The following is a 26060-nucleotide window of genomic DNA, read 5'->3' as shown; positions in this document are numbered from 1 at the left end:
TTGATAGTGAACAAGTGCTGATGTGCTCATGTGGTCCTTATGCACCCTTATACTGATACCTCAGCGCGCTTAATTCCTTCTCCGGGTCGACACTACCCATGACTACCTTGGACACCAGAACCACGGCATAGACGATAGCAGGCAGGTTGCCCAGGCCAAAGTCGCCCCAAGACATTGATGACGACGGCGATGAAGATCCTCCACCATTCCCACCACCGCCACTAGCCCACGCCTTGGCCGCACTCATGAGCACGAGCACCAGGCACAGGCCCACGTTGAGATAGGGCAGGTACAGCTCGAGCGGCGTCCTCTGGGCCGGGAACCAGACCCCAAAGCTACTGGCACTGCTGCGTCTGCGCTTGCGGCGGGCGGCGGACCCGAGGCCGCCCATGGCGGCGTAGTCTGGGCCCAGGCCCGTTGCCGATGAGGTTGTGGCAGCGCTATTGCTGTTATTGTCGCGGGGGTCGAAGACCGCGGACGAGGAAGGTTGCGATGTTGTTGTTGTTGTTGTTGCTGTGGTGGTGGTTGGAGAGGACAAGGAATAGACCCCCGCCGTCCACGCATCGATGTGCCATATCCCTGTGACTCCGGGCGCCTGCGTGCGGAGCATGTACGCGGTCGATCCGAGGCTGGAGAGGCTCAGGAGGGCGATGAGGCGATCTGACAGGGTTGAGCCGCGGACGAGCAGGACGACAAGGTAAGGCAGGGTCGCGAGGACGGGTAGCGCGAGGAGGGCGGTGGTGAACTGGGCGTTGCGGGCCTCGTTCTGCTCGGCGAGGGTCAGGATGAGGTCTTCCTGCTCCTGCTCGTCCAGAGCTTCGCGGGAGTCGTCGTCGTCGGTGGATGTTGTGGCGTCGTCGGGATAGGCAAAGGTGCGCCGCAGGCGGGCGGTTGTGCTGCTCGAGACGTCCATGATGGTGGTTTGAGGTGCGGTGAGGTTGGATCTCTTGTTGTTTGTCTGAAGCACGTGGGAGTGTGTAGCTTGGGGCTGGACCCTGCAGCCTCGAGGAAGCTCGTTGTGGTGGGGCACAGTACTACTGTATGGGGAATCTGGATTGCGTCACGGGTGGGGCTCGAGCCAGCCGGATCCTCCTCCAGGCAGGCACGCACTCGGGCGGGCAAGTCGCACTTTCCATGGTTGCATAAAGTTCATAGGTACTTACCTGTGGACCTCGGAAGCTGCATCCTGCACAGGGCGCGAGAATAATTGAGACTCAGCCGTAGAAGACGCTTAGCATGCTGCACAGTCTTTGCATGAACTACACAAGACCCCGGCTAGGACGACGGATCAGCCGCCGCGATTGGTGGTGGAGCAGGGTTGAGCCGTGGCAGCCAGCCCTATGTGCCCCCTGGGGGCGGCGATCGGTCCATGGCGGCCGGCAGATGAGGCGGCCCACGGTTGGTGCCTTGCCAGAGGCAATCTGGCTCTAGACCACCCAAACCCGCGTCCTATTGTCTCAAACCCGGTCCTCGAGGCTGCTGGTGTTTCTCTCATTGGTTGCTGCGGGCGAGACAGGCCGTCGCCCTAGCTCTCACCACTAGGTGAAGCTTGTTGTTGTCACGAGTGGCACAATGTAGAGCTCCTCCCTTGAGGGCTGCCCAGCCAGCCGATCCGGCTTCAACCGTCTGGACCCCAATCTAAGATTCATTGTCTTCGCCGTCACTCCTTTGTCTCTCTGCTTCCACTCTCGTTTCTTGTTCCCCCAGCCGAGCTCTTAAGTAAAACATCATGGAGTCCGACAGTGCCGGCTTGGCCCACGACCACCAACCTCGTGGCTCGACAGCTGCCGAGTCGCGGTCGCCGCAGCCGCAGGAGATCATAGATCACCTGGACGTTGACTCTGATAACCCAGACGACGACTCAACCATGGGCTCAGAGGTATCATCGTAGGTTTTTTCCCCGGTGCGTGCGAGCCCGCATGTGCTACATACCTTCCATACTGACTAGTCATGCAAGCGTCACGACGTCGCTCCGCAGCGAGGGCTACGAGTTCCGCTACGAAAATGGGCGGCGGTATCAGAGTGCGAATGGCACTTACCATTTGCCAAACGATGTTGCAAGTGGACTTCTTGGGTAGAGTTCTCTATGCGATCGCGACAGCGACTGACCTGGTCGCTCTAGCAAGAAATGGACCGGCTCGAGTTACAGCATCTCATCTGGATCGAGATCGCTGGCGGTCGGTATCATCTGGCGCCGCTCAAAGATGCACGGCTGACCCATGTCCTGGATGTCGGCACTGGCACGGGGAGTATGTCCATTCACTTTTGAATTCAATCTCTGTGTGGATGAGGCTCTGGACAGAGTCGGCATCGCCCTCTCTTTGCGCCAGCTCAGCTAAACAAGAAACACAGACTGGGCAATCGAGTTTGCGAATCTGCACCCCAAAGTAAAGGTCATCGGCACCGATCTCAGCCCCATCCAGCCCGACTGGGTGCCCAGCAACTGCGAATTCTTTGTGGACGACGCCGCCATGGAGTGGGCCTTCCACGAGCGCTTCGACTACGTCCACGGCCGCGCCCTGACCATGGGCATCGCCAACTGGGACCACTTTGTCGACCAGGCATACAAGGTCCTCCAGCCGGGGGGGTTCCTGGAGCTGCAAGAGTTCTCGATCCCGCTCGACAGCCCGGACGACAGCGTGGCCGAGGGCTCTGCGCTGTGGACCTGGGGCCGCAAGGTGCGCGAGGTCTGCGCAAAGCTGGGGATCGACTCGATGGCCGCGACCAAGCACGCCGACCGTCTGCGGGATAGGGGCTTCCAGGACGTCAACCACGTGGAGCTTCTCTGCCCACTTGGGCCCTGGGCGAAGGGCCAGAGGGAGAAGCGACTGGGGTACATGGCCCGCAAGGACTTGTACGAGGGCATTGACGCCATCAGCAAACGGCTCTTCATACTGGGAGGGGATAGCGAGGAGGAGGTCGACCTCTTCCTAGCGCGGTGCAGGGAGGAGTTGCTTGATCCTGCGGTGAGTCTTGACGATTTTTTGCTCGAAGGATGAGACAAAGTCGAGTTGCTTGTGCTGACAGAGAAGAGTTGCAGATTCATATTGGGCTTAGTCTGTAAGTTGTGCAAGCAGCATTGCTGGTGATGACATCAAGTTCCAACTAACACCACGCAGACACGTTGTGTGGGGCCAGCGGCCAGAGTAGCTCAGCGACAAGCGACACAGGAGCAGACTACTGGGCCCTCGAGAAGAACCGAGCCGGGTCTAGCAGTTCCCTCGCCGTGCAGCTGGCATCACAGATATAGCAAGTTTTGTCGTTCTGTGCGAGCATAGCGAGAATGGATTTTTCTTTTTCTTTCTTCCAGTGTGCCTGGCAAAAGTTGCGGCGGCCACCCCTTGAATGTCTTTCATTGTCCCCATGACGACACTACAATAATAATCGTCAGACCCCCGCAGGCGCCGAAACTCTTAGTCTATCTTTCAACATATGATACAATTATATATATAGTGTACAGCCGCACGAGCTCTCTCGAGCTAGGCGTCATGATACGACAATTCTATGCTGTCTGTGGCATCGGAATGGCCTTGAACTCGCCGTTGTTGTCGTACTTGGCCTCTGTGGAGTGATATTGTCAGCATATACGGTACGGGGAGATAGAGGCGCTTAGCCCTTTGCAGAGGAGACTGAGACGAAGCGCGGGCGAAGCAATGCCACTAGAGTCAAGGGCGGTCGGTCGGGGTGTGGCGGGGTGACGACAGGATGGATGGATGAGAGACAAAGAATGAAAGACCAGAATCGACATACTGAAGAAGGTATAACTCAGCGTGACCTCATTGACGCCCCGCATGTTGAGATCGTTCAGCAAGTCCGGGTCCAGGTAGAAGAAGACGGGCATGTCGACCGTCTCGCCGGCGTTTAGCCGCTGCTCCTCAAAGCAGAAGCACTGGATCTTGCTAAAGTACGCGGCCGTCTGGGCGGGGGTGACGCTGTACGTGGCGACGCCGATGATGTCGTGGTCCGACTTGTTGGTCGCCGTGTAGAACGCCAGCGCCGTCTCCCCGGGCAGCACGCGGACCTCGCGCTGCTGCGGGGTGAACTTCCACGGCAGGCTGTCGGACACGGAGGCGTTGAAGGTGACCCGGATGCGCGGCGCCGAGGTCACGGGCTTCAGGCGCACCGACGGGTCGTAATCCTGGTCGTTGGGATCTGCGCCGGCGCCGCCGTGGCCTGGGGCGCGGACGGGCTGGCCGCCGTAGCCGGTTGTTTGGCAGATCTGGAAGAGGTTGGTTAGATTCAGTCACGTCCTTATTTATCTTTTGTGGGGGTAGACAATGAGGGCATAGAGGGAGCCGTTATGCGTATTGTGCCAGTTGAACATACCATCTTGTAGAAGGGCACCGACCCGTAGGACAGCGCAACGGTACCGAGGATGATGCTCAGCGTGTAAAACCTGTCCCGGTTGCGACAGAACCGCCCAACGTTAGCCATCGCGTATTGATTCTCCTAATGTGAGAAAAGGGGCCATGGGCGCCCTTTCCCCCCGCGTCCGCCCTCTCTCCTCTCTCTCGCTGCGACACCATCCGTGACCACATTAAGCACCTCCCCCTTGGTTAAGTTCTCTCCATGAGGTCTCTCGTTTTGCAACTTCCCGGCAGAGCTCATGCGAGGTGAGGTTGAGCGGAGTGTGTTTCTGTAGGTCTAGCCAAACGCGGGCGCGTGGCCCCAACAGGAAATTCTCGAGAAAGGAAGAAACCTACATAGTCGTCCTGTTCTTTATCTTGTAGTGCGCCCGCACGCGCTCCATCGACTCGGCATGCAGCGCGTGCTGCTGCTGCTGCCGCGACATGGTAGTCTTGCCTCCTGACGGCGGCGGCGGCGGCGTATTTCCGCTGCCGCTGCCGCTGCTAGTCGTGCTCGCGCTCCGCACGCTGCTGGCCCGGCTGGTCGTCCGCGCCGTATTGATCTTGGTCGTCATCGTCGCCGTCGGAGCAGCAGAAGCTCTAGACCTGAGTGCCCTTCCCGCTGGGTTGCTGGTCGTCGAGCCGATGTTGGTGGTGGCCATACCCCGCCGACTTGCGCTGACGGCGGCGGTGCGTGAGCTCCGCCAGCAGGCTCTGCACAGCAGCATGGTGGTGGTGCTCGGCCGGAGCAGCGTGGTCAACGCGGCGGTGTTCATATCGGGTTGAGTATGCCTGTTTGCGCGGTGCACATAAAACACACACGCCTGGCCGTTCTTGTTTTCCGCGCTCAGAAGGCTGGTTTCGGTGGTGGTGGTGGTGGAAAAGCGCTGAGAAAAGGATTCGGTCCCAGTGTCCCCCGTTGGCACCTGCCGGGAGAGCTAGGCAGCTCCGGGTTCTTGTACTACGGCTACCGCTCCAGAATACGTGCTGCAATTGTGCGTGCTATGCCCGTGGTGGGCGGTCGAGCGTTGTTGGTTTGTGGAGGTAATAGGATGTAGTGGTTCGACGGAGCTGTCTCACTCACTCAGTCGAGGTCATCACCGGGGACTGGTTGGATATTTTTGCGGGGCCCGCTCCGCATGTCGCCCGGGATTTGCGGGACCCTGCCCATCACAAGTGACGGTTGCAGGGGGGGGTTCCTGAACAGCCTCAGGCCAATTGAGGGATGCAACACCGCCAAGCAACCAGACGTCCTTCGAGGTTGCTTCAAAATTTGTAATCGAGTGCTCTTCCATGCTTGTGCAACATTTCCAGTGCTATATGCCAAGATGCAAAAAAAAAAAAAAAAAAAAAATTAGATACAAGAATACACCATCCAACCACATTCAATATGTCAAGATGCTCCTCTACTTTCTCTTGGTCCTTATTCAACATAATTATCGCTTTTGTTCAGGCAAGCTTTTCGCTAATACCTCGTTTGTGCCTCCCCCGACCATTCAGCATGGGCTTGGTCGTCCGATATTTCCGTGACACTCTCTCCACCAAGTCTATCACAAAGACTTGCACAATCAAAAGGAGTATCCTTATGATGTAGTCCACGATGCCAATTCGCGGGTATCTCCCGCGCACATATGCCGGGTCGATCAGATCAAATGGCAGCCTCGCACCCAGATGAGTCTTGGCCACGTGCAGCCCGCTGGTGAAGCCGTCCTCGTGGAAGCCGTGTCTAGTCCACGCACCGACGTAGCTGATTCCGCGCTTGTTCTGGATCCTCGGCAACAGATCGAGTGCTCGGAGTGTCGCCTGGTCATACACGGGGTTCGAATAGGAACACCGTCCCTGAACTAACGCAGCTTTGGGCTCGTGCAACGGATTGACAGTGACAAATACATTGCCGAACGCCTCCCGCGGGACTCGCTGCAGCTGGTTCATGTCATACGTCAATGACACCTTTTCAATCTCCCTGCTTGACCAGCGCGACGTCATTGTCGAGTGGTTCAGCGCGGCCCAAGCTCTCCGCCGCTTCGGCATGAGCGATGTGTCCGCATGAAGTACACAGATGGTCTCCTGCGTCTTGAGCCTGGACAAGATGGACTTTTCCTCCTCGGTAGCCGAGGGCGAGATGATTTGATATGCCTGGTCGCCATGCGTGGCCAGAATGACGTGATCGTACATGTCTGTCCGCCCATTTTCCAGGTGCAGATTGACGCGACCGTCATCCGTGTTGCTGACGTGTTTCACTGCCGTTTTCAGGAACAGGTGGTTCGGCGGGAAGCCTTTGAGCACAGCATCCACATATGATCGCGAGCCGTTTTCGAGGGTCGCCCATTGAGTGGAGTTGCCAGAGACGTCGAGGAGGCCATGGTTCCACCTGCCAGCAGTGTCAGAATGCCGAAACAGTAGGCCTGACGGGCGACCGATACTCACATGTAACGAACCAGCATGACGACTGGAAGCTCAAAAGCACACTTCTCGGGACTTGTACTCCACAAACCGGCCGCGAGGGGCAGCAGATATTCGTCGCGGAAGGCGTCTGAGTACCCTTCGCGGTCCAGATACTGCCCGATCGTCTCGTCATAGCTTGCACTGCCCTTGCGGTGATCGTCCTCTCTCAGCAGGTCCGACGCAAACTGGCTGAACCGCACTATATCGAAGAGCATCCTCCACATGCGAAGTGACAGTAGGTTCAACCTCTGAGAGAAGATGGCCCTAAAACCCGCTCCCGCTCCCGCCCATTCGAATGCGCCGCGGTCCCTAGACACACTCGAGGTTACAGGAGTGTGTACTGTCCCGAGGCTCAGCTTGTTGAGAAAGCTCATGAAATTGGCTGTTGCGCAGGTTAGCTGCTGCTGCTGCTCGGCGTGGTGGTCAGCAGGCCAAGGAAGACGAACGAGATGCAGCCTTGTTGAAGACGACGAAGCCGGTGTCGAGCAAAGTCCTGAATTTGCCCTGCTTCCACTCTACCGTGTTGACGTGCCCACCCAGGCGGTCAGAGGCCTCGTAGAGATAGACATCGTGGTGAGTGCGGTTGAGAGCCCAGAGCGCGGCGACGCCTGCCGAGCCACTGCCCACAATGGCAATCTTCTTCCTGGGTATCACGTTAACCACGGCCATTGGCATTCGGGACGACGTGTAGGGAGACTTGGAAAGCCGTGAAGAGACTGTTGCTGGCCGGCAGGATATATCAAGAACGGGACAGGGGGCAGGCGGTGGAGCAGCTGAGATGACCTCAACCAGGGCAGTTATACATGATGGAGAACCCAAGAGCGTCCAGGGAGATTGGCATGTGAAGATGATGAAACAGGCCTGCAGGACGGGCCGCGGGCGGAAGTTTGCGAAGGTGAGACAGATCGGGCTGGAAGGAAAGCGGGATAGGGTTGCTGGTTGCAGGTGATGCGTCATGAAGGCACACTTGGTGTGCACCAAGCAGGCTTGGGACTGCCACACACAGCAAGCCCGCCACTTCATCTAGCCATTGTTTGTAAAGCATAGACGAAAGGAGGAACGAGAGGTGCATGTCTAGATAACGTGTGCCTGGCTCGTGCGAGGGGAGTGACGGTGAGATGGCTGGTGGTGCAGGAGCCTGCAGAGAGGCCCATAAGTTGCTCTGCTGGCGGCCACTTACAGGTGCGTTCGGTCGGCCATGGGAGAGGACGTCACCGGCGGGCGGGCTGCGGCGCTGCACGAGTGGCTGGCGTGTGCAGACGGTATCCAGCACAGAGGGTCTGGTGCAAGGGTGGAAATACCACAGAGGAGAGGCGGGAGGGGGCCTCGAGAATGCAGCAACAACGATAACGACGACAAAAGATGTGTGCTCTTCCTACGAAGACGACGACGGCGACAAAGATGCAGAAGGAAAGAGGAGTGTAAGGTACGTAAGTATGTGCTCGTCACTCGAGGAGGCAAGCAGGCAGGCGTCGTGGAGCCATGGGGCAGGTCACTTGAGCAAGCTCCTGGACTGACAGGCGCCATTGACAGCCCCGGATTGTTGGTTGTTGAGAGCGGCGGGTGGGCAACTTCTCGGCAAAGCCAAGCAGGTCCCCTGCCGGCTCCACCCTCGTCATCCGTTTTTGTGCCCGAGCAGCCTCGCCGAGTCACGAGCACCTCAGGTCAGGGTGGTGGACGGGCAACGGCCTCGAACGGCTTAATGCGTGCGTATACTTGTGAAAGACCCGAAGCGCCAGGCACGCGAGATGGAGGGAGCTCGTTCCTGGGCCGAAGCCGCATTTGAGTTGCGGTGCCACGAGGACCCTGTTGAGACACCAGCCGGACAAGCCCGCCACCAAAGGGAGGCTGCGACAGACAGCCTCGAAACGGCACACAGCACGACTCGGCAGTCAACCATGGCCGACGACGACAGCCACCTTGGCTGGATGGCCGCGTCAAAGCGCGCGGTGTAGGTAGTCCACACATTCAAGGGCACGGGCGAAGCAAGAAAATGTCGAGGCTCAACGGGACCAAATACTCAGGGGCGGCACCCGGAGGCACCGTCTAATATCCAGTTCTTTAAAGCTCCAATGTTGGTCTGCCCGGCTAATACAACTCGGCGTCCGTGACGAGATCGAGGACGCAGAGCCTAATTATCTGCTTCCGGGGGTGGTTCAACTTTCATGGAGAGGGAAAGAAGAGGAAAAGCCAAAGCAGCAGAGCGGTCGTGCAGGATTTTATGGGCGTCGCGAGGAGGTGGAGTGCCACAGTGCAAAGAGATGCGCACGGACCATCCCAGCGCCGAGCTCTCTGTCTCTCTCTTTCTCTCCAGGGCAACCTCACTCTGGTTCCATGGCGAATGTGCAATCATACGCTGCGTACTGCGTCGCCTCAGGACCATGAGAGCCTCAGCATACGCAGGCACAAGATCATGACTCGTAATGATAGTCCAAAGCCTCATTGGCAATTCGCCTAAGTGTTGGCAACCGTGACCATGAGACTGGCATGGACTTGAAGCGCCATTTCTGGCTAGCCATATGTCGTCCACGCCATTACAATGACGGGAAGAAACGTCTGCTTCCGCACTGCGCAAGTGATTCGAAGCCAGTCCTGAGAGCCATCGGCTCGAGCAGAGTGGTCCGCTGCTCCTGTCAATTAACTAGACACACCCTTGAACAGCACTCTGTGCTGCGAGCTCTGCGTAGCAACCCCAGCTGGGCCGCCGCCTGCAGGCAGGGCGACAGTAGTGCCCGGGCGTGCGTGCGGCATGAGCCCGCCCAGGTGCAGCGTGCACTTGCATGTCCCTTGCCTTGCTTGAGTGGCATCGCCGGCCCGCCCACGCCAGCCTCAGCCCAGGCATCCCATCCTTACAGCCCCGACGACGACAGCCTCCGTTCCCCGTTCGTCTCATTCACCACCACCAACACCACCACCACCACCGACCGACTCGCCGCATCCTCTGTCGAGCTCCTAATCGTCGCCTATCCCACACAAGCGCAATCCACCTCTGCGCCGGCCGCCCACTTCTACACGGCAGCCCACGCCACCCGCAACCATGGCGAACCCGCTCGACACCGATGCCGGCTCCGAGCTCTTCAGCAGCTACGAGGCCGAATTCAAGCTTGTTCAGGCCGACCTGACCCAGAAGCTCGACCAGATCCCAGAGCTCAACGGCGAGCCCCGCAAGGCTGCCATCAGCCAGGCCGAGCGCGCCCTCGAGGAGGCCGACGAACTGGTACGCTGCCTCCTGTTTTCAAAGGGTGGACATGCACAACCCAGGCTGACACCATTCTTTCTCTTTTCTAGCTCGGCCAAATGCGCCTCGAGAAGCAAAATATCCCTTCCTCCTCGCGCGGCAAGGTGAACCAGCGCTTCCGCAACTTCGAGACCGACGTCGACCAGTACAAGACCAAGCTGCGCAACCTCGCCGACGACCGCGCCGCGCTCTTCGGCGGCCGGTACACGGACAACCCGTCCGGCGGCAACGATGCGCACTACGAGCAGCGGCAGCAGCTGCTGGCCGGCTCGGACCGCCTGGACCGCAGCACTCAGCGCCTGCGCGAGTCGCAGCGCCTCGCCAACGAGACGGAGAGCATCGGCGCCAACACGCTCGCCGACCTGCACCAGCAGCGCGAGCGCATCATGCACACGAGCGACATGCTCAACGAGAGCGAGGGCTATGTCGACCGCAGTGTCAAGACGTTGCGCGGGATGGCGCGTAGGTAGGACTTTCCTCCCCCCCTCCCAACTCACTCTCCTTTGACTCCTATATCACCTTGCTTTACTGCTAAAGGAGCTGTTCACGCTGACGCCGTGTGGGTGTGTTTTGATAGGATGGCTACGAATCGGATAATCACCATTGCCATCATCACCATTCTCGTCCTTCTCATCCTCGCAGTCATTTACAGCAAGTTCAAATGAAGCACTCATATCAATCCCCGTGCCTAATTTGGGCCAGGACATGTTTTCCCCATCATCATCATCATCGAATTTCCAAGGAAGGCGTTAAGCGGCGTAGTCAAGTTTCTTTTTCGTGGCGGAAGATTTTTGTTGCACACAGTCCCTTTCGTTGCGGTCGTTTGTCATGTTAGTCCCCGAAATCAGCCCAGATGGAGTAAATATACAGACTTTCACAAGTAGACAGACACGAAGCTCATGTGATGAAGCACCACGAGCTCAAGCACAGACAGACACACACAAGTATCAAGGCTATAAGTCACCGGTGCGCCCTCCCTGCGCTGTTACGAATGATGATGGCGTGCATAATCATAACCGTGCAATTTTATCTATTTGTAAAACTCCAAGCGACACATGAAAGAAACTGAAACTGCCCATATAAGTGGTATAGAAAACGGAGTGTGGCCAGTTACCAGCTCTTCTATTTGGACTCAACCCCCCCTTTCACTCTCCCCCTTCGGTCCTTCTTTTACGTCATGGTATAAACTCGCCCAAAGTCTGCTTTGCATCTTTACCGTCTCGAACCAAACTGCGGCTTGCCAACCCTGCCGCCGGGACCTCCTCCAGAAGTCCGCCTCTTGTCCTCGCCCAGTCCGCGGCGACCAGCAGAGATGCCTCCGCGGCCAGACTGGCCCCCACGTCCACGACCACCACCACCGAAACCACCGCCGCCACCACGGCCACCACCAAAACCACCACGGCTACCACCGCCACGGGGAGGTCCACTGCCACGCCCGCCACGGAAACCGCCACCGCCGCCGCGACCGCTGCTGCCGCCTCTGGGGCTCCTCGCGAGCTGGGACTTGATGGCCGACGCGTCCTTCGAGTCGACAGCCATGCTGTTGCCGTCGTCCTCGTCCTCGTCGTCGCCATCGCCGCCCCGGCCGCGCCTGTTGGAGAACTTTAGGCGGCCACGCTGACCTCTGCGGCCGACGTCCTTGCCGCGCAGAGCAGCGACATAGGCGCCAACGCCGCTCTCCTCTCCTCCTTCCCGGGGGGTGTCGAGGACCATGGCGTCGTCGCCATCCTCGTCGCTGTCCTGGCCCAGGATGAGCTTGCCGTCCAGGTCCGTCTTGGCCTTGGTCTTGCTTCCGCCGGGGCCCGACTTGCGCAGCTTGCCGGGCTTGGTCGACGAGATGCTCGCCAGCGCCCGGCGGTCAAGGAGATCCAAGGGCTCGTCCTCGTCCTCCATGATGTATGTGCTGCCGCCCTTCTGGGCCTTGCGGTGAGGGGTGTGCTCGTCGTCCTCGTCGTCGCCGGAGCCCTCGGAGTCGTCGCTGCTGTACAGCGCCTCGTCGTACTCGCTCTCGAAGCGGTTGCGGCGCTTGCCGCCGGCCTGCTCGTCGTCCTCGCCGTCCTCGCCGCCGTTCCTGGCCGCCTCCTTCTTCCGCTTGCTGCGCTCCTTGGTCTTGCGGATGTTGGTGAGCACCTTGCGGTCCGCCTCGGGGCAGTGCTTGTTGACGGCGTCGAAGCCGAACCGGCGGACCAGCCTCTCGAGAATGTGCTTGACCTTGGACCGGAAGTGGCCCTTGTGCTCGTGCGACCAGACCATGAGGTTGGGGATCATGGACGGGAGCCTGGGCAGCATCATGTCGACGGGGAGACTGATGACGCACACCTTGACGAAACCGAGGACACTCGCGACAATCTCGCGGTTGTTCGAAGTCAGAAAGAGGTCCATGGTCTGCACCAGATCGCTGAGGACCTCGTCGCTCACAGCCTCGCGGAACTCATAGAGAATGCGCGTGATGGCTGTGATTGTCGCGGAGATCATGTGCGGCGTGCTCCCGGCAAGACCGGCGCTGACCATTGTGAAGTACTCCTCGATGCTGGCGATGACCGAGGGCGCGTCCTCGGACATGTGTGGTACTTTGCTGTTGTCGATGAGGTTGCCCTTGGCGTCGTTTAGTCTCTGGCCCATCAAGACAAGCAGGTCGAAAGCAGTCATCCTCGCGCGCTCGTTATGTTCCTTGCAGCAAATGACCACCTCGGAAAGGACGGCCGGAATGAAGTGCAACGCGTCGTCGGGAATAAAAGGGACGAGTGCCGCAAGAGCAGCAAGACGCTCACGTCTGGCGGGAACCGACACCTTGTCAGCACTTGACAAGAGCAGAGCCTGGAGCTCAGTGTGCCTGTCCAGCAGTGCGATCTTGCCGGTCTCAGATTCGGCCAATCGCGGGATGAGCTTGTAAGCCTTCTTCTGCAGCTGCGGATCGTCATCTCTGACAATGATAAGAGCCGCTATGTTGAACAGCGGGCTGAAACTCTCACGGGGCAGATAGATCGACATGGTGATGACCAGGTCCATCAGGGTCTGACTTGTTGACGGTGCTGAATCCTTGGCCTTCGCGGCCTTCTTTTCTTCTTCGTTGCTGGCTTGCGTCAACGACTCGGACAGCATCTGGCTGACACGGTCAAAGGTCTCGACCAGCTCCGCATCCGGTGTGATGCTCAGGTAGGCGTTAATGGTTTGCAAAATAGGGCCTCTCGATTGGGGCAGGGTCTGGCTGTAGACATTGAACAGAACAGCAAGCAAGTTGCCGGCGAATCCTCCAAGGTAGGCAAGGTTCTTCTTTGCGTCTTTCTGGGAGATCCTGCTCTGCTCGAGGAGGTTATCGTCGCCTTCCAAGGCGGCAACTGCCTGGTTCGACTCTACCAGAGTCTTCAGACCACGGCAGATGTCTAGGCGCAGGTCTACTTGCTGATAGAGCAGGTTTGCCAGCATCTCGGCGAAAGATTGATCGAATGCCGTGCTCAAATCCAAGGGAAGATCGCAGTATCCAGGCAGTACTGACCAGATTTGGTGTACGAGCGTCTCGTAGATCTTGATTTCCATCGTCTTTGCCGCCGCTCCGTTGTCAAGGACTCTCTGGAACATGGCCTGGCTAAGAGGGACGAATTCAGACTTGAAGTGTTGCAGGTCGGTATTTGTGGTGTAATCGCGGAGGATGGGGAGCATCCAGGCTCTGCCCGGCTCACCCTTTACTGGCTTGCTGAGGTTGAGCGGCAGGACTTGTAGCACAGCCTCGGGGCCCATTGCGCGAATAGCTTTGCCGATCACTTCGTCGGCCTCCTTCTTTCCCATGAATGAATCATTGCCACGGATATCGCCGACGTTCCTGGCAACATTCAGGAGCATGGGGTTCGCCCTCCACCTCAGAGCGTCAAACATGGCGCCTAGGACGTTGAAGGTCTCCATCCATGCAGCCTGAAACTTGACGCTCAGGAAGCTCTCTGCAACCTTGGCGATCTTGTCGAGGATCTTCTCGTCGTAAATCGAAGGCTCAAGAATGACCTGATCTGGGATACAGTTGGCCATAAATGAGATCAAGCACTCGGATGCTGATACACGAATGTTGTGTGATGATGACTCCATAAAGCCCGCGATCATGGTGAACAGCTCGGGTAGCTTCTGGAAGGTGTCCTCCGGCTCCATCTGCGCTGAGACATCGTAGCCGCGAGACAGGATGGCGATCCAGGGAGGCAGAAGCTGTGTGTCGTTTGAGGAGGGGCGCATTTCAGAAATGATCTCGAGGAGACGGGGCAGCTTGGCCGAAGCGACCTCGTTGGCTGCCATGCCCTCGAAGATCATCTCGAAGATGTCAAACACAGCCATGGTCATGTGCTCGTTGCCGCTCTTGGCAATTCTGAGCAGAAGCTCGCAGAGCGCCTCGATATTCTTGCTTGGCCAGCCGCCGCTGGCGGAGGCAATGGTCTTGACGAGCTGCAGAGCGTGAATGAGCGCAGGATCGTGTTCTCCGCCCGAGTTCTTCTTCTGCTTGCGAGCTTCGGCAGACTTGTTCGCCAAGTCGACCAGGCCACGCATAGCCGTCTCCGCACACAGATCAGCCGCAGGATGATCTAGCGATGGACTGGGGGGCGGGTTCTTGAGGACATTGCGCAGCGCCTCTTGCGCCCGCTTCCGCACCTTCGGCCGAGGGTCCAAGGAAAGGTGCAACAATCCGGCGACAGCCCGGCGTGGGCCGATCTCGCTGGTAGGTAGCTTCCATGCCGCCGAGTCCTGAGCAATCAACAGGGACTCGAGGCAGCCAATGCAGGGCTTGAGCAGCGGCGCTTCAGCATCCTGCAATAGGAGCACTGGCGCGAGAAGCGTAAGAATCTGTGTGAATTTTGATCGGAGGAGGGGCTGCGGCGCAAAGGGCGTGACAACGTCGAGCAGATATACGACAGACGGCGTGAGGTCTTTGTTGATTTGACCGCTCGATATCGACTGGTTAAGCAGGGCGAGAAGGGCCGCAAAGTAGGCTGTCGACGTGGGTTGTGTTTTTTCTTCGGCGAGGGTCTCATCGACCGCCTTCAAAATGACGACGGTCTGCGGGTTCGCGGTGAAATGGTCAGTCTGCAGACCTCTCTCTGGTGGCAAACAAAGACGGGATGATCGTACCTGTTGCTGGCTCTGGAGATTCGGCGACCGAATCTTATCCAGCTTCTCTTCTAAAGTAGCCATCTTGAACGTCGTGAGCTGACTTTCAAAGCTTGCACGACGGGGTACAGGAAGCAGTCGGCAGGTTCTCTATTGTTTTGCAGCAGAATCGAGGGTCCTCTATCCATAACTTTTTTGCTTATCTTATCGCACTTCACCCCACTAAGTCGCCTTGCGCGCAAGCGTTCTGCTTGAGGCCTCGGGCTATTGAGAGCGGCGGACCCGCAGTTTCTCATGCCGTGGTGCGGTTGATCAAAGAGAGCAGGACCACCCTTGGAGCGATTCCAGCAACCAACGGCCCTTTCTAGGCAGTGAGACTGATTTTGTCACTGCTCCGTGGTGCCTCCCTCCCCATTGCAGTGGATTCCCTTCACAGGTCTTTGTCCGGGGATGATCTTGGCAGCCCAAGAAGAACCTGGGCAGTGTCTGACATGGTATCTACTTATAGTTAGGCAATAATAAGCTCGACGTGGTGACATGCTGCTCAACGTGTCTAGAGGAAGCTATCGCATGTATTCTCTCTCCCAACCTGACACCTCCCTACAAACTGACAACTAAGAAAAGTCCTCGCCCTGTTGCTCGATCTTGCCCTTGATCCTGAGCAGAAGTGTTGTCTTCCACTTGTCCAACTTGCTCATCTGGTCAAACTGGAAGAGCTTGTCTGTGAACCCGTCGGGATCACCCGCCTCGATCGCGGCCGCCAGATCCCGCAGCAGCAACGCCTCGCGCGTAGTTCCAAACGTGGGGTCCATGTCGTTGTAGACCTCAAAAGCACGGTTGATCGAGGCCATATCGCCCGTCGCGAGGTGGCAGATGCCTGCCTTGAGGAAGTAGTCCTTGACGGAGAAGCGCATAAGATTGTTTTGGATCGCCGCGCTCGCGACCTTCTCGTAGTTCTGGATCGCCTTCTGGTAGTTTTCATCAAGTGCAGCAATGTCTGCTACCTTGAGCCAGAGCTTGTTCGCAAGTCTATGCACGATTGTGTGAGTAAACACAGAAAGTCTAGGCCTTAATTGAGATCCAGCATGCGACTTACGCTGCGGCGTTGTCGCCCTCGTACCAGCCAGCGGCCAGTTCGTACGCCTCGAGGGCTCTCTTGATGTCACCAATGTCGTTCTCCAGAACCTCGCCCATGTTCTCCTTGTGTTGCGCCGCTCGCCGGAAATTGCCCTTCTTGCAGTACTGGTTGATAGCCACGTCAAGGCATCGGATCGCATCCTCGGGGTTCTCTTTACGGTAGACCTTGAAGGCGTCGACGTATGTGTTCGCGGCGTCATCGGGCTCTTTGAGGTTGTTTGTCTGCACAGCGGCTGCCTTCTCGAAAGCCATACCAGCTTCGCGGTCTGTTCGCGGTCGGAAGGGTCAGTCTTGATTGCGCCTGCCTGTATGCTACCGGTCATGATCTGAGGCGGGCATACTCATATGTTGCATGCGAAAGGCGTTGGCCGCCTCGATGTAGAGGTCGGCAGCATCTTGGTACTTCTGCTCCTTGTTGCCGAAGAAGCTGAAGCCACCGCCAGCGCTGGCGATGGTCTTGTCCGCCTGGTTTCGTTGGTATGGTCAGAATACGATTGTGGTTCGTGGCAGATATGGATGGCAAAGGTGGGGGTAATCCTCACCTTGGAGAGCAGCGCACGGGGATCTCCAGCCATCGTGCGCAGTGGTTCTGGGAGTTGGAGGACCGAAATGTGTTGTAGAGAGACAAGGACTTGGTGTTGTCTTGTCCAAGTGGAAGGTGGTGTCTTCGGGACGGTGCCTGGTGTTACAAAGAAGATGGCGACGTGTTGGTGAGTGGCTCAGCTATCGCCCGTCCACTGGTGCCCCTACGTAATTGCGAGCCAGCTCACTTGCACCACCTGAGCCAGCCCGCCCGGAGGGTACAAGAAGCTTCAGCCTGAGGCAGTACTTGAAACAAGTGGATGGGGTACTTGCTCGCCCACCTTGAAAACGTGGCATAAGAAGTACTGCCAGCCCTATCCAGGGTTGCGTGAGCACGCTGCTTGCTGGCAAAGTGGGGACAGCCTCGGAGCCTGCTTGCTGCTGGGGCATCCAGGAACTTCAACTTGGACCTCGAACTTCGCATTACTTGTCAACAGACACTAGTCCAGACGAATTTCTCCCCGGGTGTCCAGAAACTCCAGACATCTCTTGCGTTGGCGAAACGGCATCTTCTATATACACCCCATCGCGCCAGCTTCTACGAGTCGATATCGGCAGCGCACCCATGCAAAACACCGCAATGGTGTCAAGCGTCTATCAGTTCTGCCGCCTCGCCTTGCGCCGATCGACGCGTCCGAGGGCCTCTCCCCATCTCGCGCCTACGAGCTACCGCAACTCGAAACGAAACCTCTCATATTCGAACTTCAAGAAGAGCAGTGCCCTGCCAGAGCGGGGAGACAGCGCCATTGGCGCAATCCTCTCTAAACCGACATGGTCGGTGAGATCACTGTTGCCGCCCCCGTCTGACTCGTCGCACCCTTTGCATGACGGCGAGATCAGCTCCAAAACTCTACACCACCTGTTGCGACTCTCGGCGCTTCCGCCTCCAGCTTCTCCAGCGGAGGAAGAAGACATGCTCAAGACGTTGTCTTCACAATTGCATTTTGTGCGTGCAATACAGCAGGTCGACACCACGGGAGTTGAACCTTTACGATCCATACGGGACGAGACCGTCGAGGGACTCAAGCAGCAGACCATAGGATTGCAGGAGCTAAAAGAAGCCTTGAGCAACGAGGATATCGTGGGTCATGGGCGCCGTCCAAGAAGGAAGAGAGCGCCAACCGTGGAACCTGGTGTTGAGGACTGGAATGTGCAAGCAAACGCAAGTGAAACCGTGGGGCCATACTTCGTCGTGCGCAGTGGCGCTTCTGACACCGAAAACTGCAACGACAAGCAATAAGGTCAAGACTACTGGATCGCTCGAGACGTGACGACGCCTGCTCCCTGTCTCAAACTCCCAGCTCATGGCATATTGGATTAATTACATACGTTTGCTATGTATAACTCGACGGCTGTAGAAATGTGCTTTCGCCTACGTCTATGTGAGAGCACCGGAGCCTGCGATCAAACATCGATATTGGAGATAAGGGTCATTCGCCGTCCGAAATACGACCGCGGCCATCGATGTTGTCGCTCTGAAGACGGCTGCAAAACATTGAAATTACAGCGCTTTCCGCCATGCTGTATGGCATGCAGGGGACACTGACCTACTTTTGATGAACCTTGGCGCCTCCACCCTGTGCATGGCGGATGGGGAGATCTCTTGCTCTCAAGCGTCCAGGCTTACCTCCCTTCTCGAGTCCGTGACTTTTGCCTGGCAAACCACCACCGCGGACGTCCTTGAGTGGTCGGTTTTCGTCAAGTCGAGTAGAAATTTGAGGCTTCTCCCTCTCGGGGACGCTTCCGTTCTCGTTGCTATGGTAAGGTCCTGATCGACGCGACCTGTGACCTTTACTCCTTGGCCCTGCCCGACCTGCTTTTCGATGGCCAGCAGCGGTTTTCTCCCGTTCTTCAATGCTTGCACGACTCATCCGTACTTCGGTGTCCAAGTCGACCTCTCGCTCAATATCAAGGATTCTTTCCGACTCAAGCAGTGCCTCGAACTCCCGTTTGTCGGAGGCAATTTGCTCAGGCTTCATATCATCCCAACCTGACTTCTGTAGGATGTGAGACGTGAGGCATTGATATCGGAAATGATTGCTTGCGAGACCACCGAGATCTATGTTTTCGACATTGGCCACTCCTTGTATGCTTTGGAGACCGGCAACTCCATACTGCCAATTCGTGCCTCGAGACAAGAACCCGAGGATGAAGTCCTCCTTTGAGTAAGCATTTATCACACGACCAGTGACAACACTCCGGATTGCGGCCCAGACTCGGATCTCGGTCGGTATTGGGGAGCCCATGAGGACGACATCGTGAACTAGGCCGAAAGCTCGCTTTTCGGCTAGCGACATGAGACAGGAGTAGATGACTCGGGCGCCAAGACTGAAGCCCACCAGGCTCACGCCTCTCTCTCCTTGTACTCTGTTCAATAATGTTTCGGCCAACACCTGTCCCGCCTTTTCTGCTCGGACAATCCCGACGATCCAGGGGTTTTCAATGACCTTGCTGATCTTGATAAGGCTGGCAGGCCACAAGGAGGCTCTCAGACATGTGAAAACTGTAAAGGGTATAACGTGTCAGCCTCGAAAATGACAAGATAAGCAGCGGCAATAACACAAAAAACGAACCGTCCTTAGAGATGGCGTCTTTGCGCGCCAGGCTCCAAGCTCTGCTCTTCATGACTGTCTCCAGGGCAAGTCCCATTTTGGCGACAGCGTCCATCTCCCATTGTAGGGTGTAGCTCTCGTTGCGATCACCGATTGCCTTCCAGCTATTGCCAAAAGGACTTGTCGCGCCCGTGATCCAACCCGATACAGCGATACACATTCGAAGACGCCGATGTTGAGCAGGAACGTCCTTTGGGTCAAGAAGCTCCGAGTATGTGTCTCCCCTCAGGGAAAGCAAGCCAAAGTCCTGCACATCCCTCGCATAACTATCGATCGCCTTGCCGCCCAGCCGGCCTCCGTACAGGCCAAAGATAGTACCAACGGCCACCGTGCTCTCATTCACATTTCCGAGCAAGGCTGCTGCCGTGCTTGGCGGAATGCGCGCCCTGCCAAGAAACATGCTGCCAATACCTTGTTTTGCGAGGCATGGGGCGAGCGTGGAGGATGCTGCGGTAGGGCCTGCTGCCAATCGATCAAGGTTGCCAGCTCTTGATTTTCGGGTCGGCTTGGTGCACTCCTCGAGTCGCTTTTGGTTGAGTTCCTCCGCGGGAATGCTCTCGACAATCTCTGAAAGCCCTGCAGCGATTCTGATCTCATCGTCCACGAGTACGGTCTTAGGCACTTTGAGCGCAGAGGCTAGGTGCTCGAGAAACACTTTCGAGTATGATGCGTACTGTTCAAGTCCAAGGACCAATAAAAGCATGCAGTGGAGGATGAGGCCGCGTTTATACTGGCTCGAGGAGGACAGTTTTGCATATTCGGTCCCCAACACATAGTCTGACAGCTCAAGCAACGACGGCGGCGTGGTTTCAGTGACACTGGGATCTGCTAATAGTTAGCGAGCAGCTGTGTGTATTTGACAATACAGTAATGTGAAGCTGAAGGGGTCGTGAGAAAGGAGGTGAGTTTGTAGTGACAGCAGCCATAGCTCCAGTGATCCTACTTACAACTGCCTTGCGCAGACCGCTGCTTCGTGAAAGCTGCAGGACGTCGCAGCAATGTGCCAGTTCCGGGATCTCCTGGGGTGCCTCCGTTACGAACAACTATATCTCGAATTCGTCTTTCGATACCAGCTCGAAACTTGGCGAAGTAGCTGGCCAGGTCCTTTTGCAACTCTCGGACGGACTCGGCAAGTATCTCTTGCTCCGAGTTGCAGCAGCTAGATGTGGCATGCTCGACTGGTTGAGCGGACTTGAGAGATGGGCCGATGCCAGCTTGCGTCGTACCAACGACTTGCTGAGATGTTGTCGAGCCGACTTCATCATCGCCGTTTGATGCTTTGTGCTCATCATTTCGAGGGTTGGGAACCATGAAGCACATAGCCATTGGTGGCTGGATGCCGGAACTGTCCGTCACACCATGGCCGAGCGTATCGAGGCTCTGCCAAGTCTGAGCCTCTATGGCGTTGAGAATTGCACTGGTCAACGAGCTCAGATGCATGAGCTGCTCAGAGCTCAAGACGCACGTGAGGTCGAGCTCGACTCGCTTCACAGGAGTCGCTTTGGTGGTGGTGCGTCCCATGCTCACAACGTCCTCGTCGGTTGAAGAGTCACATGATGAGGTTGTAGAGGACATGGTGGTGGGCTGCAGCCGAAGGCTGCTTTTCAGTCGGCTTGCAGGCGGCCTGAGGAAAGAAGCACCACCACTGGGCAACTGCTTTGAGGGAGCGGTGCTCTTGTTTGCGGAAAGGGCGAGCCACCAGTACAAACTGGCAATGAGCAATCTTTGAAAACATCCAAACAAAGCGAAAGAGAGCATAGTAGGCGGAATGTCCATGCGGAGCCCTCTTCTTGATGTGCATGTGTGTTCTGTTGCACAGGATGTTTGATATATGCAGGGCGGTCGTGCGAGTCCCTGCTTGGGAAGGGCCGCCTCTTCCATACATGGTAACACGAGGGTTTCTTCATCCCGCTCAGTTTGAGATTAGTTTTCCCAGCTGCCCTCACTCACACGACACTCCGCAGGAAGCATCAACGTCCGAACTTGGAAGTAGTGGTAAGCATGGTCAAGCAATGAGTCTTCGTAGGCCAGTTTTCACAGGCGGCCGCCAATGGGGGATGTCTGAATGGTGCTTCTCGCGCTTCCGTCCGGCACATTTCATACATTTAGGCGGAGCTCACATTGGGACGGCATGCCGAATATTTCCATAGAAGACCACGAATGGCACTGGGTTGCAGCTGAATGGGTGAAATTGCCCGCGCGTCTGTGCCAGTCAGGATGCCATGGCATATCGCTCTCTTTTCCAAAAAAAAAACAAAAAAGAAAGAAAGAAAAAAAAACAAGAAAGTTTTCAGCAAACAAGCAGGGCTCTGATTTGGTGTAGCTGACCGTGCCCTGTCCGAAGGTGGCCAATAGACTCAATGAGTACTGCTTATCACTGAAGTAGGCTTGACTTGAGAGAGGTCCGATGCTGAGCATCAAAATGCCCTGCGCGGCGCGAGGACAGCCAGTGCATCCTACTCAGCCCCTCGAGCAACCTCGATAATGGTGTTAGGTTGAAGTGCATCCGCATGTGTGCTTCCACCATCATGTTTTCGTAGACGTCGAGCACCAGCCAAGCTTTGATAAACAGCCATTCAGCTGATTGGCGTTGATGAAGCTGAAAACACAGGCATCATTCCGTTCGCCGTGCACAGTGATACGCATGGAATGTTTGACGGCAGCAAGTTTTCACAATTGAAGTCGATTGAGGAGTTGTCAGGATTGCCAATAAGAGCCAAACAGCAGTATGTTGGTGGAAGAGTGCAAACTGGGCACTGCAGCGTGCCTCTGGTCAGGCGCAGGGGTTAGGGATCCACTTTGAGGCATGGGTTCGGACGTGCTCAATGACTGCTCAGTGTGGTGACCCGCTTATGCTGGACGTGCCCCGGACTGGACCGGACTCACGCGCCATGCCGGAGCCTAGCTCGCAACGCCGCCGTTCCACGATTGCAGTCCCCTGAGACCCCTCTTTTGACCATGCTCGTGGGCTTCATCGGTGCTACCTCCACCTGCGACAGTTCGCTCCCGCTCCCCAGACGCCTCTGCTCTGCTCTAGCCAACTCTGCCACCAGCCAAACATTCCTCGCCACGCCTCTCGACTGACCAAGGCCTCCTCTACCTACTGCTCTCTCTATCAACAATACAGCCGAGCTCCCCAGGTGGTGCGCGCCAGATACGCCAACGTCACGACGTCCGCCGAATTCGCTGCGACATCATCCGCTCCCGTTCAATCCACTCGAAGCCCTAGCATTTCAGCTTCTGAGATATCACCAGGATCTCGCGCAAATATAGTCCATACTTTGACGGCTCTGCCAGACCAGCAACGACAGCGGAATACCTCACATCTGAAGCTGGGTGCTGGTGTTCGCGACAAACGAACATACGAACATACGCGGCCTATCTTGAGCTCATATGACCTATGTGTCTCAAGAACACTTCTCATCAAATATCTCAGGATTTTCGGACGGCTCGCACATTAGCACATGCACAAGTTCAGCCATACTAAGGCGACATCCCTCACGCGAACGTGGGCTAGTGTCAACCTTTGATTTCGCCGACACCGAGTAGAACCTTGATTCCAGAGGCTACAAAAGTAACGAGGAATTGCTTGCGACTTACTACGTTGAGCTAGCTGGAACGCGATGTCAGCTTGAGCTCGTGCCATCGGCATTCTCTGTGCAAGAGCTCTTGAAGAATACACGGTCGCTGAGGATTATGAACAGCAAACGCCAATCTTGGTAGTGTCAGGAACCACTTGCTAGATCACCTAGCCGGCGAGACCATCCGCGGACAACATGGAGGAAATCAACATTGCCGTAATTGGCTCCAATGGCGTGGGCAAGTCCCATTTCATTCAGAGGGCAATGTCCCTGCCGCGTGTTCCAGGACCACATCCTACCACGGCTCGAATTCAGATCGACAACATGTCGTTCGCCGTCCTGCTATTCGAGCTGGACCTCGAATACTTCGATGTTGACCCGGAGAGGCAGATCAAATGGCCAAAGCAGATTGGTGGTTCCATCATGCCTCGTGTTGACGGGGTGCTCCTTCTTTTTGATGTCACCAGCAGCGACAGCATTGCTGAACTACCTCAAACCTCAAGTACGTTGCTCGATGAAAGGAAATATTGTGCTCTCACGCCCTCTGAACATGGGATTGACTGACACCGCGTCCACAGGTGCTCTCGTGAATTCATCTCTGCCAACAGTTCTCGTTGCCACTAAGTGTGACAGCCCTGAAGACGAGAGGCAAATGGAGATCGAATCCGTTGCAGCTGCATGCCCAAGCTGCCTTGCGACTTTTGGGACATCAGCTCACAAGCCGGAGAGTGCGAGACTCGCACTTTCTACTCTAATTCGAGCTCTCTCCGCCGGGCGCCAGGGTATGCTTTTTCACTCGCCACTTCCCTCCCTGCACTCCCAAGCCAACAGAGCTGAACTGCATCTGCATTGTTCGTGCGAAGCTAACAGTGGGTGGTTCAGATCCTGACAATACGGATTTACCTGGAGGGCAGCGCCGCCGAGCTGCTTCTGCGGCTCATCTCGATACACCCGTTGAAGCTGTTAACAATCGTCCATTAAGTCAGCACAGCAGACACAGTCGTGCGAGCTCAGACATGTCACTGTTAAAGGGCATTCCGCTGCCGTCAGGCATGGAGTATCGCAGCCTTTCAAAATCACCTCGTGTCGAATATCTGGCTTCACAGTCCTCAAACCAGTCAACAGAGAGCGTGGACGAGGTTCCCGTGCCGTCAGTCTCTCACATGCTGCGCTCGCCTGGCGTGAGGCTAGACAGCACCCGACATGTAAACTCCTTCTTGGATGTCGAGGATTCTGATGCGGATTCACTACGATACTCTGACGATATTCCGATACTGCAACGTAATGACGAGATGGTTTTCAACCAGCCAGCAAAGAAGACTGGCGTGACCTTCGATGAGCTTGTCGATAGACTGATTGCGCCGAAATTCTCAAGGGCAGACAGCAACTTCATGGATGTCTTTCATTGTCTGTATCGCAAATTCTCGACTCCGAACATGCTGTTCTCGGCTATTCTGTCTCGTTTGGACCGAGCCAAAGATGACAAGTCCGTTCACTACCTGACCAAGGTTTCAAACCAATTGAGAATCATTGAAGTCGTGGCGAAGTGGGTCTCGGCATATCCTGGGGACTTTGCGCGTCCGAGAATGAGGAGAAGTCTAGAGGATTTTATCCGGCATCTCTCAACAGAACCTATATTTGCAGCGGCAGCACAGCAGATGAGACGAACCCTGAGCCAAAGCGTGCTCGAGGACGATGAGACCGGCTGGATGCCGTCCAACGACGGAGATGAGGCATACATCAGTCCGGAGGCTTCTCACAACCTGTCTGTTGTGGACGGCATGGGTGCGCTGGCTGTGGACGATGGTGCAGAGCGCCGGCCGTCTGCAAGCTCGTCGCTCTACACGGATGCCGATGCTGCTGGCAAGAATCAACATTTCCAGTTCCACACTCCTGAGGACTACGAAAGGGAGGCTGCGACAATGGAGCCAACGTATCACGTGCCACTCACAAAGCTGCGTTACCATATGCTCATGGAGACATCCGACGACGATATCGCCGACGAACTGACGAAGATCGACTGGGTAATGTTCTCGTCTATTCGCATACGGGACCTTGTCCGGCATGTGAGCCTTTCCACAGAACAAAAGGGAAAGTGCAAGAGTGCCCGAAACGTCAACCGCATGATCGCGCATTTCAACCACATTGCGCAGTGGGTTTCTAACCTTATTCTCATGAGGGACAAGGCGAAGCATCGTGCACAGATGCTTGAGAAGTTCATGAACATCGCGCTCAAGCTACGGCAGCTCAACAACTACAACAGCCTGGCGGCCGTCATTGCTGGTATCAATGGCGCGGCAGTACACCGGCTGGTGCAGACAAGGCAGCTGGTCTCCGAAGCAGTGCAGAAGCGATTTGCGAGACTCGTTCTACTCATGGGTACGCAGAAGAGTCATTTTGCATACCGGTTAGCGTGGGAAAACTCACCACTACCAAGAATTCCATTCATGCCGCTACATAGACGGGATCTGGTTTCGGCCGAGGAAGGTGGCATGACCTTCGTTGGCCCACAAGGTGACCGGATCAACTGGAAGAAGTTCGAGGTTTTGGGCGAAGTGCTGCTACCTATCATGAAGAGCCAGGGTTTCCCATACCCTAATCTGACCAAGCATGATACCGCAAGGGAGCTCATCCTGGACTGTCTAATGCCGACAGATGAGGAGGTAAGCTTCGACTTGTGAAGTGCACCCTGCGCCTCGAAGATGACTAACGCGTACAATGAACAGGAAATATACCAGCGTAGTATGCAGGTTGAAAGCTCTGCAGGTGCCGCGCTCGATTCATCGAAGAAGAAGTTTCCTTGGTTCGCCAAATAAGTTGGCAGGAGGCGTATCACAATCTCTTCAAGAATTTCTGCACTAGCCTGCTTGGTCTGGCAATGGGAACGGGCTAATAAAGTCCCTGCACAGCAGTGCGGCAGCGATGTCCTGGGCATCATGAGTAAGTAAGGAGGTGATCACACCGGAAGGACACACGGCAGAGCAGTCTCAGCAACAAGCTTGAGGCGCTCTCATGCACTCAAACAAATAATCGA

The 26060-nt window shown here is 56.4% G+C and overlaps 11 protein-coding genes across 11 annotated transcripts; 4 read left to right on the top strand and 7 right to left on the bottom strand.

Moving 5' to 3' along the window:
- Positions 1-37: 37 nt before the first annotated feature.
- B0I36DRAFT_358019 (uncharacterized protein) lies at positions 38-913 on the bottom strand (the record flags this gene model as incomplete). The annotated part of the gene is made up of 1 exon (XM_046157890.1): positions 38-913. The coding sequence occupies one exon, from the start codon at positions 911-913 to the stop codon at positions 38-40; it is 876 nt and encodes a 291-aa protein (XP_046018808.1).
- A 699-nt stretch (positions 914-1612) lies between these two features.
- On the top strand, positions 1613-3364 carry B0I36DRAFT_14931 (S-adenosyl-L-methionine-dependent methyltransferase). Its single transcript, XM_046148488.1, has 6 exons — positions 1613-1887; positions 1958-2057; positions 2123-2249; positions 2353-2966; positions 3041-3060; positions 3120-3364. The coding sequence occupies exons 1-6, from the start codon at positions 1730-1732 to the stop codon at positions 3148-3150; spliced, it is 1050 nt and encodes a 349-aa protein (XP_046018807.1). The 5' UTR covers positions 1613-1729; the 3' UTR covers positions 3151-3364.
- Positions 3275-4693, bottom strand: B0I36DRAFT_14950 (cytochrome c oxidase assembly protein CtaG/Cox11-domain-containing protein). The gene is made up of 3 exons (XM_046148489.1): positions 4327-4693; positions 3751-4219; positions 3275-3561 (listed from the first exon to the last, which is right to left on the bottom strand). The coding sequence occupies exons 1-3, from the start codon at positions 4432-4434 to the stop codon at positions 3503-3505; spliced, it is 636 nt and encodes a 211-aa protein (XP_046018806.1). The 5' UTR covers positions 4435-4693; the 3' UTR covers positions 3275-3502.
- A 6-nt stretch (positions 4694-4699) lies between these two features.
- B0I36DRAFT_358016 (uncharacterized protein) lies at positions 4700-5122 on the bottom strand (the record flags this gene model as incomplete). Its single annotated transcript, XM_046157889.1, has 1 exon — positions 4700-5122. The coding sequence occupies one exon, from the start codon at positions 5120-5122 to the stop codon at positions 4700-4702; it is 423 nt and encodes a 140-aa protein (XP_046018805.1).
- Positions 5123-5700: 578 nt separating this feature from the next.
- B0I36DRAFT_311385 (NAD/FAD-binding-like protein) lies at positions 5701-8282 on the bottom strand. The gene is made up of 4 exons (XM_046152369.1): positions 7972-8282; positions 7238-7434; positions 6774-7173; positions 5701-6717 (listed from the first exon to the last, which is right to left on the bottom strand). Exons 1-4 carry the CDS (start codon positions 7989-7991, stop codon positions 5796-5798), a joined length of 1539 nt encoding a protein of 512 aa, XP_046018804.1. The 5' UTR covers positions 7992-8282; the 3' UTR covers positions 5701-5795.
- A 1365-nt stretch (positions 8283-9647) lies between these two features.
- On the top strand, positions 9648-11048 carry B0I36DRAFT_311381 (vesicle transport v-SNARE protein). The gene is made up of 3 exons (XM_046152368.1): positions 9648-10008; positions 10080-10491; positions 10607-11048. Exons 1-3 carry the CDS (start codon positions 9829-9831, stop codon positions 10624-10626), a joined length of 612 nt encoding a protein of 203 aa, XP_046018803.1. The 5' UTR covers positions 9648-9828; the 3' UTR covers positions 10627-11048.
- Positions 11049-11241: 193 nt separating this feature from the next.
- Positions 11242-15198, bottom strand: B0I36DRAFT_232581 (NUC173 domain-containing protein; the record flags this gene model as incomplete). Its single annotated transcript, XM_046149152.1, has 2 exons — positions 11242-15063; positions 15136-15198. 2 exons carry the CDS (start codon positions 15196-15198, stop codon positions 11242-11244), a joined length of 3885 nt encoding a protein of 1294 aa, XP_046018802.1.
- Positions 15199-15296: 98 nt separating this feature from the next.
- Positions 15297-17069, bottom strand: B0I36DRAFT_311377 (alpha-soluble NSF attachment protein). The gene is made up of 4 exons (XM_046152367.1): positions 16794-17069; positions 16593-16716; positions 16211-16517; positions 15297-16143 (listed from the first exon to the last, which is right to left on the bottom strand). Exons 1-4 carry the CDS (start codon positions 16824-16826, stop codon positions 15729-15731), a joined length of 879 nt encoding a protein of 292 aa, XP_046018801.1. The 5' UTR covers positions 16827-17069; the 3' UTR covers positions 15297-15728.
- Positions 17070-17226: 157 nt separating this feature from the next.
- On the top strand, positions 17227-18227 carry B0I36DRAFT_14869 (uncharacterized protein). The gene has a single exon (XM_046148481.1). It carries the CDS (start codon positions 17399-17401, stop codon positions 18071-18073), a length of 675 nt encoding a protein of 224 aa, XP_046018800.1. The 5' UTR covers positions 17227-17398; the 3' UTR covers positions 18074-18227.
- A 552-nt stretch (positions 18228-18779) lies between these two features.
- Positions 18780-20172, bottom strand: B0I36DRAFT_213239 (uncharacterized protein; the record flags this gene model as incomplete). The annotated part of the gene is made up of 2 exons (XM_046148943.1): positions 18780-19336; positions 19407-20172. Coding segments are annotated over 2 exons (1323 nt in total), but the record flags the coding sequence as incomplete, so codon positions are not given.
- Positions 20173-23221: 3049 nt separating this feature from the next.
- On the top strand, positions 23222-25842 carry B0I36DRAFT_371269 (ras guanine nucleotide exchange factor domain-containing protein; the record flags this gene model as incomplete). The annotated part of the gene is made up of 4 exons (XM_046159999.1): positions 23222-23528; positions 23605-23808; positions 23909-25689; positions 25753-25842. 4 exons carry the CDS (start codon positions 23222-23224, stop codon positions 25840-25842), a joined length of 2382 nt encoding a protein of 793 aa, XP_046018798.1.
- Positions 25843-26060: the final 218 nt, after the last annotated feature.

This window comes from Microdochium trichocladiopsis, assembly GCF_020744255.1.
Source record: "Microdochium trichocladiopsis strain MPI-CAGE-CH-0230 chromosome Unknown B0I36scaffold_1, whole genome shotgun sequence".
NCBI classification, from domain to species: Eukaryota; Fungi; Ascomycota; class Sordariomycetes; order Xylariales; family Microdochiaceae; genus Microdochium; species Microdochium trichocladiopsis.
The sequence above is the reverse complement of the archived record's forward strand: the minus strand, read 5'-3'. Positions and strand labels throughout refer to the sequence as shown.